Here is a 12,770-nt window from a genome sequence, read left to right on the forward strand (position 1 = left end):
GGAAGCTTTAAAGGAAGAGAGAATCTCTTTCTGACTGCTCCTCGGCCGAATAAAGAGCAGAAAATGAGATGTGATTATCCCGTGGATCTCTGTAAATGAGGCAGCGCAGCAGGCGAAAAAAATGATGCTCCTTATCTCCCACAGCTCTGCCTTCCCAAGACACACATGTTGGTTCATAATACCTGCACAAAGCTGCGGGACAATATTAAAAGATAATTTCAGTTATTGCAAATATGGATCTTATTTCCTGGTTGTTAGGATAACAAAGGGACATGGGTGGGAATCATTTCTAAACCATTTTACTTGGAGGTAAAACTGAATCTACTGATTTTAACAGCTTGAAAAAAGCAGGGTGTGTCGCACACATGTTCATTTATCCAAATGTGTTTGGTTGAACTGGAGGTTTTTCTGTTACCATTCTCTTGATCAGTTTTTTAGTCTCTGATACTTGTTTTTTATTAATGTCTCTGAACACAAAACTCCGGTTTTGGAACAAAACAGCCTCAAGCCAGGAACACAGGTAAACGTGTCCATCGTGGTGATCTCTTTAGTCAAGTCTAGATCACCAGGTGAGAAGTTTCCAACGAAAGCCGAGGACAAAAGCATCTGACTCGTGCTACGACTTAGATCTATTAAACCAACAAGTCCATGTATCCAAAACCAGGAGACAACCAGCTGCCTTCGTGTTCAGTTTTGTGTTCTAACTGTCGGTAAACTCTTCATGTTCTTTGTCTCGGTTCGCTGTTTCCTGCTTCCTGTTATACTTTGGTAGCTGGTTGTGTCTTACGTTTTGTATTCAGCTTTACTTCCTTACCTTGTTGTTTTAATTTGTTTCAGCTGTGTCTCGTCACCCTCCTACATCCATTTCCTGTGTGAGCATTAAAGCCCTGCCTTTGCCTTTCGTTGTTGTTGACATCCCCGTTTATTCCCTGCCTGTTTCTGAGTTTAATGGATTTAGTTGCCCTTTTCTTTTCATGGACTTTGAAACTATTCAGGTTGATAGTAGAACTCAAAGATTTGCTTTGTGTTTATTTCTGCTGCCTCTGGATTCTGAATTTAGACCCCAACCAGCCACTCAACACACTTATATGACACCAACTGCACAGCAGAAATAAACATGTTCACAGCTTGCTACAAAACACAGTTTTGGTCTCTCTGATTTAGTTCTTCCTGGATGAGAGGATATCGTTTTATACAAAACCTGCAGAAACCTATTTTATGCTAGTCAAAAGCATCCCAGTTAATAAATTACAGCTTCATCTTTTAAATACTGTGCAGTTTTAAACTTTATTAAAGGTTTAAATTTCATATTTTTAGGGTCCCAGCTTCTTTTACTACATAAAAAGAAAATAAACAGAAAATTCTGTAATGCAAGTTTAAGTATAGCAGAGAGCTACTAGCTACAGCTACCTGGGCACCCACCAACTTAACCAATCATTCAACTGATGGTTGCAGACACAGTGCAACTAATCTCAGCTGTCACAGGGCAAGAAAAAGAGTGCATCGTGGGACAGGTCGTCACTGCATCACACGGCCTGATACCTGAAGTATGTCGATATAGATGTCAAATGAATTGGAGTAAAAGACGTAGTTTACACCTGAACTGTGGAGGAGAATTATTCTACTAAAACTGATAGGTACTTAAGTAAATGTACTTAGTTACTTCCAAGTGCTAAGAAAAAAAGCAGTATTCATGCAGACCGTGGGTTTCTGAGGCTGAGGTCTGAAGATTAAACTGACCTCACTCTGAAACATGTTCTCACAAAGTTAGCAAAATGCGAAACACACACACACACACACACACACACACACACACACGAGTCAGAGATGTAACTTTGTGTCAGTCTTGTATTAAAAAGGCCACACAGTAACACTGGAAACTCCTAATATCACACTCTGCGCACACACACAATAAGTAGCTTATCGGCCTCTTGTCGGACATCGTCGCACTGTTGTAGTTTCTGGCCGTCGTCCACCTCTTCGCTCAGAGCAACAAGATAATGTCAGAGTGCTAATTTCCCAGCCGCTGATCCTAAAAGGCTCTTAAAACTCTCTCTGCCTGCTTCTCACTCCGTTTGACTTCATCACTCAGCGTCTGTGCACCCTCATTTCTTTTCACTCTTGTTCTCCCTCCACATCTCCGTCTCATCATTTCCCTGTTTCTCTAAATTATGTCCCTGCTAAATACTACACATAAAAGCGAAATGATTGTAATCGTTGTAATGCAACCCTCCGGTTCAGGCTATAAAACAGACACCATTAAGAACAGGTGACCCGACCTCTCCTCTGCTCTGCTCTACCAGCCCGTGTATCAGAGCCGTTTCAGCTTTTAGCAGCAGTAACTTAATCCAGCGTGTTGAACACGGAGGCCGGGAGGCGTCGGAGCAGAACGCTGCGCTGTAATGAGCCCGTAATGCCACCTCTGCTGACCTGAGCTGATGCAAAATGCCAGGTGTAGCAAGACTACAGCACATTTCATATAACGGCTCTGACATGTCTTTGTCAACACTGAATGATGACATCACAGAGCAAAGTTTTTCCCAAGTTTAAGAAATCAAACTTACCTGATTATGGACTCTAGATTTGTGTGTGCGTGTGTGTGTGTATTCAACTAAAAACTAGCTCTCATTTCCCCTTCTGAACATTTTAATGCCAATGTATAAGTCCTAGCTAACATGTTGACTATATTAAGCACAATTACAAAAGTATAAACACGTGTTAGGCATCAATCACAGTGAACTTCGTTCCCCCCTTTGGAGCCAGCAGTCACTGGGGAAAAGGTGTATCCCCTGACTGGTCAGTGAGAGGCTTCTGGAGGTTGCTGGCTGTCATTAGTTGAAGTTGGTTGCACACAGAGTGCTGCTTGGAAAACGTCCTTGTGATTGCTTTGGTTGCTAGCGCTCAGCCATAGTTTGAAAGATGCAGACTTGTCTGCAAACACTCGCCAACAACTTGCTGATTGGTTAAACTCAGACAATGTTCGCCTTCAAAGTAAAAGTTGTGAAGTACTGATGCAACTACTTTGAAAAGGCACATGCTGGATCTGCTTGTATTTTGCATGCAGTTCTGGTTTGGGGTGCACTTCCATGCAGAATACAAGCAGATGCAATGTTCCAGCAACCAAAACAATCCCAAGGAAGTTTTGGTGCAGCACCCTTTGCAACCAATTTCACCAGCTTCCAGAAACCCCTCACCAGCTGCCCAGTGACCAGAGGTTGATGGTGGTCACCGACTGGTCTCTATGCCTGTGTGACTGAGGCCTTGGGTAGGATAGAGTGCAAAGCAGGCGAGACCTTTTCACCGGGTGATTTGTTTTTATACCGTATCCACATACAAACAACCAAGAACAAGGTTAGACGAGTGGCTGCTATGACTAGCAGGTGAGCAGAAAGGTGTCACTGACTTCACATGTGCTAATGCCACTCAGTCCATCTGTGCTGCTTTTGTGTCTTTTGCAGAACTTTGATTAAATTACCTGCCAAATAATATACTAGAGATCATCAACCAAAACTCATTATATGTCAATAACCGCGGTGACACATCTGCAGCAGCTCAAGTTCAATCTCCTCCTCAAACCGAAAGCCTCAGTCGGAGTTTCACAACACTTTTTGATGTGGAGACTCATTAACGTCGCTCAGCAGGACGGAGAAAAATGAAAAGTCAAACCCATAGACCTCTTCTCAGGCCCTAATTACAAGATCTAAACTGTCACTCATAATTGAAACACAACTAATGGACTCGCTAATAGGTTTCCACAGAAATCTCTCGGCTTAAATGTCATTAAAGCAGCTGATGTGGAAGGCAGAGGGACGCGTGGGCGTTCAAAATTCATACGTCCCACGGCCATTAGCCCCGAGATTTATCCGACTGGTGAATTAATACAGGAAGCTATTTAAAGGCAAGCAGGGTGAGATATTCTAGGAAATGTTCATTAGTCTCTCCAGCATGTGGGGCTAATTAAAGCCCCGTCAGAAAGCATTTACTTTAGGCACAGCTCTGTGTGATTAACTGTGTCTCTGCATGGACACCAAACGGTGACCTACCTCGCCATGACCTCCAAGGTGTCCTTCCTGTGGACGGGGAGAGAGGAAAGGACCAAAATCAGGTATTTGCATGCAACGTAGGATTTAAATATCCTTTGACAAAGACTAAAAGTCAGAAGAGAAATACCAAAGCACGATAAAAATCCTCATTTTGAAATCCACCGAGTGCATTTTTCTTAGTTGATGTTCCAAAATAGTGCAAACTGCTGATTCGTCTTTTATGTTTAACCTATCTTTAATGAAAATTTTAATTTGAGTTTTTGTGCTTCTTACTCAAAGAAATCTAAAAGTAAAACTCTCCGGATTAGTCAACTTAGTGTTAAATCTGCAGATCCAAACAAAAAACAACATATTTAATGTTCACGTTTGTAAATTTAAGGTAATGCACGAGGACTATAAAAGTAATTGTTAAATTTAGTGGTACTTACCTGAAACAGGGAAGAGAGATGACAGTTTCATAAAATCTCCAAGTGGCAATAAGGTCTTCCCTGATTGGATTGGTGGAATAATATCTCCAGGCAGACTTGAGATGGGAAGACAGGAGATCAACCAGAAGTTATAACAGCGCTAAGCTTAAATGAGTCCAGAAAACACAGAAAGTCTCAGCTGGACCACGCAGAAAGACGCCGATGCCGTCAGGTAGCGTCTCACCTGGATGAGGCCTGCAGCTGGATGTCTGCGCTTCTCAAAGTGCTTCTGTCTGTGCTGCTCCTGGACCTTCAGAGCCAGGCCCGATCCCAGAATACCCTGCAGCCATAAAAACAGAAAACACGTCGCTTAGTGCTCCTGTCGCCCTGCGGGACGCCAATACTGAGCAAAATGTTAACACCTCGTGTTTATCTTGGTGAGGGTTAGCAAAAGATCACAGCTTGGCTCAAAAGTCCTCCTTTCTCCTTATTAACCAACGCCAGCAGATGTTTTACATGTACTTATTCACTCGGCTGCTCATGTATCACATACATGTGTGCATACATGCAAACACATGACCTCCTGGTCATTAAGGAGGTGCAGGACAGTGTTCTGCTAGCTGTATCCATGGGAGTGATTACAGCTGATAACCTTCAGTTCATGTTCTCATCGCAGAGTAACTGATGCTTCAAGAATGTGGAGGCTCTGGTTCGAGTCCCACTGAGACCTGCTTCACTTGGTCGAGTGTAGGTAAACTCTGGGTGTAAAGTAAGGCTCTTTATTAACAATAACCCTGCACAGTAAGAAGTTAGAGAGAGACACATCATAACCCCGGGACCAGAGGACTCCTGGTGTATAAACGAGTAACACCAGTGGCTGATATCACGGCACTAACTGATGCCCCGGGACGAGAACTGGCTGTTTTCTTATACTCAAAGAGGCGATACTTACTAATAATTTAGCATTCAAGTGTTACAATCAACTTATGTTGCACATTTTTTCTTCATAAATAAAAAGATCAGAATCACTTGTGCAGTTCATACAAGCAGGACAGATTTCCTAACACGAGAATTTATTGATTGATTTATTCTGACTGAATGAAACCCTGAACCATCAGCAGCAGTGTGAGGAGAGCACACTCACTGCAGGCAAAGCGAAGAAGGACACTCCGATCAGAGCGAAGGTGCCGGCTAACAGTCTCCCAGCCCAGGTCTTTGGGGTTTTGTCCCCGTAGCCGATGGTGGTCAGTGTGATCTGCAAAACACAAGGAAGATAAAACACTGGCAGAAAATCTTTTAAATTCAATCACTGACATTCGTCACACCAGCCTCGGCGTCCTCGTTTCAGCAGTAATGTTTCCGTGGAGACTCTCGTCTCTCTCTGTGACCTTCGTATCGATCCGTTAAAGGGCTCTTCAATGTTTCCCGGGCTCAGAGAATCGCCCTGAAAAGCAGGCGATGACAGTGGAACATCTTGTTGAAGGACATTTTGGCGGAGCAGATGCTCGCTGTCATGGAGCTTGAACTTTTGGCCCCTCTGGTTGAAGGACGGTCGCTTTAATGAGGCATCGGTGCTTCCCTTGCCAGAGGCCCTCATTAAAGCTCAGAGCTCTGCGAGCTTTCAAACGGGATTCACCAGAAACCCTCAGGCTTTCCACCGGCACATTATTAGAAACTAAAACCTGATTTTTTTCCTGTCCTCTTGGCAGAAACCCCAGATTTGATTTAAAGCCAAAATATTAGCGGTTGAGGATTTGGCCAGGCACCATCTGTCCACCGAGCTGCAGCCAAATCTACTCTCACCTCTAAGCTGCCAAACTGATTTCCAGACAAACAATTTGCAGAATTCAAGACAGGATTTTTGTTTTCTAGCAACAAAATTTCAACAATATGCATGTTAATTCACTGAGTGCAGTTTTAGTCGTAAACTTGGAGCTTTGTTTTAAATGCACGTACCAGCCCCCACCACAGCGCATCGGCGTAGGTGTCAAAGTCCTGCTCTTTGGGCTGGGCCGTGGGGTTCTCCTGGTCGGACATGCTCACAGAGGCGTCATCCTTTTCCACCAGGTAGACGAGGAAGGACGCCAGGATGAGAGACAGGAAGCCGATGTACCAGGCTGTGATCAGCTCCTGCAGAAAACAGGGAAATATTTGAAAGAAGCTGATATGTTTATTTTAAATCCAATAAAAGACTGTTCTAATTCATTATTTACACATTCACAGCTGAGCAGCAGATTCCAGGTCTGAGAAATGAAGCCAACAGCCGCAGTTCCTCTAATGTCCACTTGAGGCTGCCTTCAAAACTGAGTCAGTTCCTGCAGACTCCCATAAACTTTCTAAGCGCTTTCAGTTTAGTTTCTTTACATCTTCAGCTCATGTGAGCGCTTCACTACACTTTACTCGATACTTCAAGTACTTCAAGTACTCTTTCCAGAGAAGTGCAAGTTTCCATAATTATATTTTCCACCAACTTCCTTTAAAATGCTCACACGTCAGCTAATTTCATGCTGCAGGAAGCAGGAAGTGTGCTCGGGTCCACGCCTACCTTACTGTGCGCGTAGATGGCGGAGCCCAGCAGCTTCCACGTCCCTCCTCTCCGGTCCATGCGCAGCATCCGCAGGATCTGCAGGAAGCGCAGGCTGCGCAGGGACGTGGCCAGCACATTTCCCTGGTTACGCACCGCCACCACCGGCACCGAGGCAATCAGCACGAAGATGTCTGAGCCGAAAACACAGCAGACAAAACCTCGCGTAAAAGACTGTCAGGAAAAAGCTTTCTTCACATGGTTAATGAGACTGACCCGACACGCTGATTCAGTCGTCTTTGTGGGACGACGAGTTCCTAACAAGAGCTGAACATAAAGACGCCGATGAGATGCTCCTAATACGTTTAATTAGGATTGGTTTTAACACACAAGGAGCATTAATGTGAATGCTTCACCCTTCAAAGTGCTGCAAGAACATTCAAATTATATCAGCTGTAAAATATTTGGAGGGTATTATTAACATAAAATATATTCCCCGTGTGCACTGTGTTCTTGTGCACACAGACTCACTCAGTAACCACTCATCAGTGCACGCTGGTTAATACACCAAGCTTGGACGGTTGAACAGAGGCGCCGTCTCCAGTTAACTGTCTGATTCTGTGAAGTAAAGTAAAGCTTTTAGAGCCTGGATCAGCTTTTAAAGGTTGGTGATGAAAAAAAAACCCTTTCATGGCATCACAAGCTGGACATTTGTCCTGGAAGACTCCTTCTGTGTTTATAGGTCAAGGCAGCTGCAGGAAATCGAAAACTCATCATCGTCATCCAAAAGCAGTTTCCCAAAAACTGCAGAGATGTCTGCAAAGTAGTGAGAGTCGTTTCATCTTCATCTGCAGAGCTGCTGTCATTAAAACCAGAAAACGTAAAAGAAAAAGCTGTTTTGCAGTAAAACTGACACCCACGTGCTGCAGCATCGCATCAAAAACACATCATGACAGAGCACATGTTGCTGCTATGTAAAGATTTGCTTGACATGTTTATGGGCAAAACATCTCCAGCAGGTTACGTCACAGTAGCTACGTCCACCTTTATACTCTGTGTGGTCTAACAACTGAAACAATCCTGATTTTCACTCCTGTGAACACCTGCAGATCTCACTGAAAGTCGAAGTTGACATTTACAGGTACCAGAAAATGACGGAAACAAACTCTACAATATTAATTTCAGGGGTGGGGAACTCCAGGCCTCAAGGCCCGGTGTCCTGCAGGTTTTAGATGTGTCCCTGATCCAACACAGCTGATTTAAATGGCTAAATGACCTCCTCAACATGTCCTGAAGTTCTCCAGAGGCCTGGTAATGAACTAATCATTTGATTCAGGTGTGTTGACCCAGGGTGAGATCTAAAACCTGCAGGACTCACTTAGGCTTGGAGTTCCTGCCTCTAATTTACTTATATCCAAAACCTCCTGTAGACTTGTCGGTAAGCCTTCCTTACTGACGAGCTCCCAGTAACACATCGTTTACCAAACAGGATGTTCAGCAGTAGATTTCCATGTTTAACGCTCAGGAACCTTTAGTGACCTTACCTAAAATGCACAGAGGTTTGCGAGCGAACTTCAGCCTGCCCCTCCATCCTTTATAGCGACAGCAGCAACCGGCCGCCCAGATCCTCAGCGCAAACTCAGCTCCAAAGATGAAGATGGCGAACGTCTCCTGCACAAGGACACGTCAAAAATCCATTCACAGCTCGCTCAGATATGAGCTGCATACTACATCAATAACGATTAAAATTCAGTGAAATCTTTCAGTTTTACTGAATCTGCCTCTTTGTTTGTTATTACATCCTGTTTTGGACTCACTCCACGTCTGCTCTCTCGGTCGTGGAGCAACAAACGAGATTAAAAAAAGAGAAAATTGAATATTTGAAGTGTTGTTTTGTCCAAAAAAGCTCTGATTTGTTCAGAAGGGCAATCTGAAACTGTCCAGGTGGGAATGATTTCAACCAAAAATTGGATTTCAATTTTAATTTGTACGTTTTTCTTTTGATCGCTTAATGTTTTTAGATTTTCTTGTAATTTTCTTGCAGTCCTTTTATTAAATTAACATCTAATATATTTATTATTTTGTACTTTTTTAAAAAATGTCCTCTAACCATTTGTTGATTTACTTACTCACATTTTATGGCTGCTCATTACTATCAGTCCTATTTCAGCCCTTTTAATATTTGTATATCTGCATTTTACACTATTTACTTTTTTAAACAGTGAAGTATTTATATTATAGTATTTATATCAGCTGAGTTTAGTTTATTTAAATGTGAAGTGCAAGTACCACATTTTATGCTCCAGCACACTGTGACCCCTGAATTTGACATTTTTTTGAAGGTCAAATTTGCTGATTTGAGTGAAACATGCGTCTGATGATGCATATTTAAAAAAAGCTTCTGTTAAGTGGAACGATATAAAAAAATGATACAAACATAAATGAAGAAATGAGATCTCACCAGTATGACCAGCCAGTGTGCCGACACGTTCTCGTGTTCCTTGAATGTGGTCAGTATGGCCAGAATCAAACAGCCCAGAACGATTAAAAACCTGCAGACACACAAGAGGAAAAACGTTCAGTTACAATAACGCACAACACTCATGTGCAGGACACACAAACACTAAAGAGTGCAGGAAATAAAAATCACTGAGTGAAACTGCACAGTCATACTGTCACCACTAGAGGGGGCTACATCTCCCTTTAATTTATGCACGAGGCGCAGAAGAACTGAAAACAAATGTTTTTCCTAAATTATTTAGATTTAACGGGTAAACAAGTCACACATGAACTTGTTTACCCGGGGGGGGGTATTAACAGCCCACCGAGGTGGATGTTATATCACATTTACTCAAACCTGCAGGATAAAGACTAAAAAAAAAAATTGTCATGAATCTGTGGTTGCAAAGAGAAGGACAGGCTGAACCTTTAGGACACATCAAGTCTTCAGGGGGAAGTGGACACAGGAGGGGAACGAGACACATCTGAACACAAACTAAAACTTAAAGCTGTAACTGGAACAAAGACGTAAAGATGGAAATCACAAGACAATGAAAATATAAAGTCAAACGGAGAATATTTAATGTTTTAACACATATAAACCACTACGACTAAAAAGCAGGAACACTGGAGGTCTGGAACTAACTACGGTAACACGAGGTCTAAAAATGTAAAAACACACAGTCTTATTTAACAATGTGACATAAACATACAGAAAGCACGCCACAGTGATCAGCCAACAGTGTAGATACTTAGAACGAACATTTTATTAGCACATGTCAGATTTTTTGTTTATTTCGTTTTAATTTGACTGCATGCACAGAGTTTCATTTAAAATGAGGCTAAATTACAGCACATATATAGCAAAATTCATTTCTTTCCGTTCCGCCTTTTTAATTTAACCGGGTAGGAGCGTTCATCCTGCTGTTCGTGCTGATCGGTTTAACTTCAGCGATTGTACTGCAGGCTCTCTGTTGCATAATGAATGTGTGCCTGGCAGATGAGTCGTTCAGAACTGGCTGAATTCAGACTAATCTCCACCGAGCAGGCCCGCTAACCACACAGCATCAGAAAAACAGCAGAATTTTCCTTTAAACTACCAAATTGTGAGATAATTGTGAAGCCAGCAGGCTCACTGACAACCTCCCACTGCTACGGTGAAATCTGCACACAGCACTTTAAAAAAAGGGTTTGGTTTGGAAAAACTATTGCCATTAAATTCAATGGACAAACCAACAAAGTCAGTTTAAGTCACCTGTATTTATGGAGCACATTTGAAAACTATAGGAGCTGATCTAAAGGACATTACATTAAAATATAATGACTATGAAAGTGTAACAAAGAGAAGCAGCACAATTAAAGGAGACCTGTTCTGCTCAAATGTCCTCTGATTGGCTGCCCCTAAACAAAACATCGGAACAGCAGGTGGGTGGGACTTCTGTGCGTGAGATGCCCATATTAAGGATATCTCCTCCGTATGACATCATACAGCGCCAGAAGTAAAAAAAACTGAGTGAAGCTGAGTTTTTAGAGCAGGCTCCAGTCTGAGCTGTTGGCTCATGGGGATTTCCTTTACACACCCTGACCTGATACGATAATATCGTAAAATATAAACTGTTTAATATGAACAGCCTCCAAGAACAGGATAAACAATATGACAGAAAAAAAGGTTTATAAAATTGTTCCTCTTTAGAAGGAAATAATGAAGAAAGAGTCTTGAGGTGAGTAAAACCAATTTAAAACAACAATAAAACACAGCGAGAAGGCTTGTAGGAGGAAGAATGTAGGAGGGTCTGTACACAACAGCAGATCTACAATCACGAGCAGCAGAGCTCAACATGATGCTGGATTTAAGAGCCTGGGGGCAGCGACGCAGACAGATCAGCCAGTTTTGGTTTTAAGGTGGAAGCGAGAATTAATTAAACAAATTCAAGCGTATTTATCATGACGCCAGTTAGCATGCTAACAGGTGGCATCAATTTTCCATGCCCTTAAGCAAAGCACTCAGTCTCTTTGTCCAAACACAGCAGCATCCAGGGTGATAAATCACCTCTTGGACCTGTAGTGTAATAAAGAAAGAGAGCCTGTTATCACATTTGTTCACCTTGTGCTCGTGTACGCACTGGTTGGTGGTCACATGATTATTAAAAATCCAGCTCTGCAGCAGCAGCATCATTGATCATCATCAGTAACCAGTGAAATAAAGACCCCAGCGTGGTCCTGCATGCAAACCCTAAGGCAGATTTTTATGCACTCATGTGATTGTCATGTTTAACCTGTGAGCCGGCAGGATGTGAGTCATCATCAGAGTGCTGAACACTTCAACATGCACAGTAAATGAGTAACAGTTGACTGTAAATGGCTGCAGAGGTCACCAAGTGATGTTTACATGACGGTGTTAAAAGGTGTGACTCTTTGTGAACTCTAAACAAGCTACATGAATCAATTACTGCAGTGGAAACAGCAAAATCATAGCCTGATGTTACAAGAGAGAAGCAAAAAAGAATTAATCCCAATAAATCAATAAACAAATAAGCAATAACAATAAAAATAAAACAAAAGAAAAAAGATAGAAAAAGGACAAAAAAGACTTGTATGTCTTGGTTAATGATTGCTACCCCTGAAACTGAATGAAAAAAGCCCCAATATAAAATCACACTTTAAAAAAACTTACTATCCACAAATATAAGTCATCAGTGCCCTCGATTAGTTACCAGTAACTTTAAAGTAAGAAAAAAAACACAGAGGAAAAATGGGATGGAGCCAGAGGAAGTACAGAGAGTATAGAGTGTATAAAAGAGCAGCTGGTTTGGTTTTCTGGAGCAACAAATGAACAAACTGAGATAAGAAGGTGACGAGCTAGGTTATCAGCTAATGCTAGCTAGCTAATTAGCAAGCTACGCAACAAACTAAGTTGGTGAGCAACAAACACAAGAACAAACAGAGCTGCTAAGTCATAACAGGTTGATCACTAGAACTTCTTTGACATATTATTGACAGATAACTGTTCTAAAAAGCACCAACTGTGACTCAGAGGTTCAGTAGTTTAAATTAGCAGAGGTGAGGCCTAAAAGCAAGGCAGGCCAAACAAGATACCACCGATCTGATGAAGGCAACAACCAGAAGATACTCAGACTGTGGAGTACGACTGAATGCGTGCATCCTCGTTTTACTCAAGCTTTCAAATTGTTTGGCTTTCCACATAACAGACTTTCGGCTACAGAAACACACTGGGCTGTCAATCGAAGGAACCACACCCTTAACAGAAGTGTATCACCACCTGTACAGGTGTTAAAC

At 42.2% G+C, this 12,770-nt stretch overlaps 1 protein-coding gene across 7 annotated transcripts in view; it reads right to left on the reverse strand.

Moving 5' to 3' along the window:
• The window catches only part of kcnq3 (potassium voltage-gated channel, KQT-like subfamily, member 3), a 129,155-nt gene that overhangs the window by 30,350 nt on the left and 86,035 nt on the right, over window positions 1–12,770 (reverse strand). For all 7 annotated transcript variants that reach the window (XR_003214942.1, XR_003214943.1, XR_003214944.1 and 4 more), the window contains exons 4-11: window positions 9,436–9,526; window positions 8,519–8,645; window positions 6,996–7,168; window positions 6,407–6,580; window positions 5,595–5,705; window positions 4,695–4,790; window positions 4,472–4,566; window positions 4,044–4,070 (exon numbers count right to left, since the gene is read on the reverse strand). Coding sequence is in view for 4 of the 7 variants with exons in the window: in XM_025900423.1 (XP_025756208.1) it covers window positions 4,044–4,070; window positions 4,472–4,566; window positions 4,695–4,790; window positions 5,595–5,705; window positions 6,407–6,580; window positions 6,996–7,168; window positions 8,519–8,645; window positions 9,436–9,526 (894 nt within the window). In the remaining 3 variants the exon portion in view is untranslated. The remainder of the gene's footprint in view (window positions 1–4,043; window positions 4,071–4,471; window positions 4,567–4,694; window positions 4,791–5,594; window positions 5,706–6,406; window positions 6,581–6,995; window positions 7,169–8,518; window positions 8,646–9,435; window positions 9,527–12,770) is intronic.

Source organism: Oreochromis niloticus, linkage group LG18 (genome assembly GCF_001858045.2).
Source record: "Oreochromis niloticus isolate F11D_XX linkage group LG18, O_niloticus_UMD_NMBU, whole genome shotgun sequence".
Taxonomy (NCBI): domain Eukaryota; kingdom Metazoa; phylum Chordata; class Actinopteri; order Cichliformes; family Cichlidae; genus Oreochromis; species Oreochromis niloticus.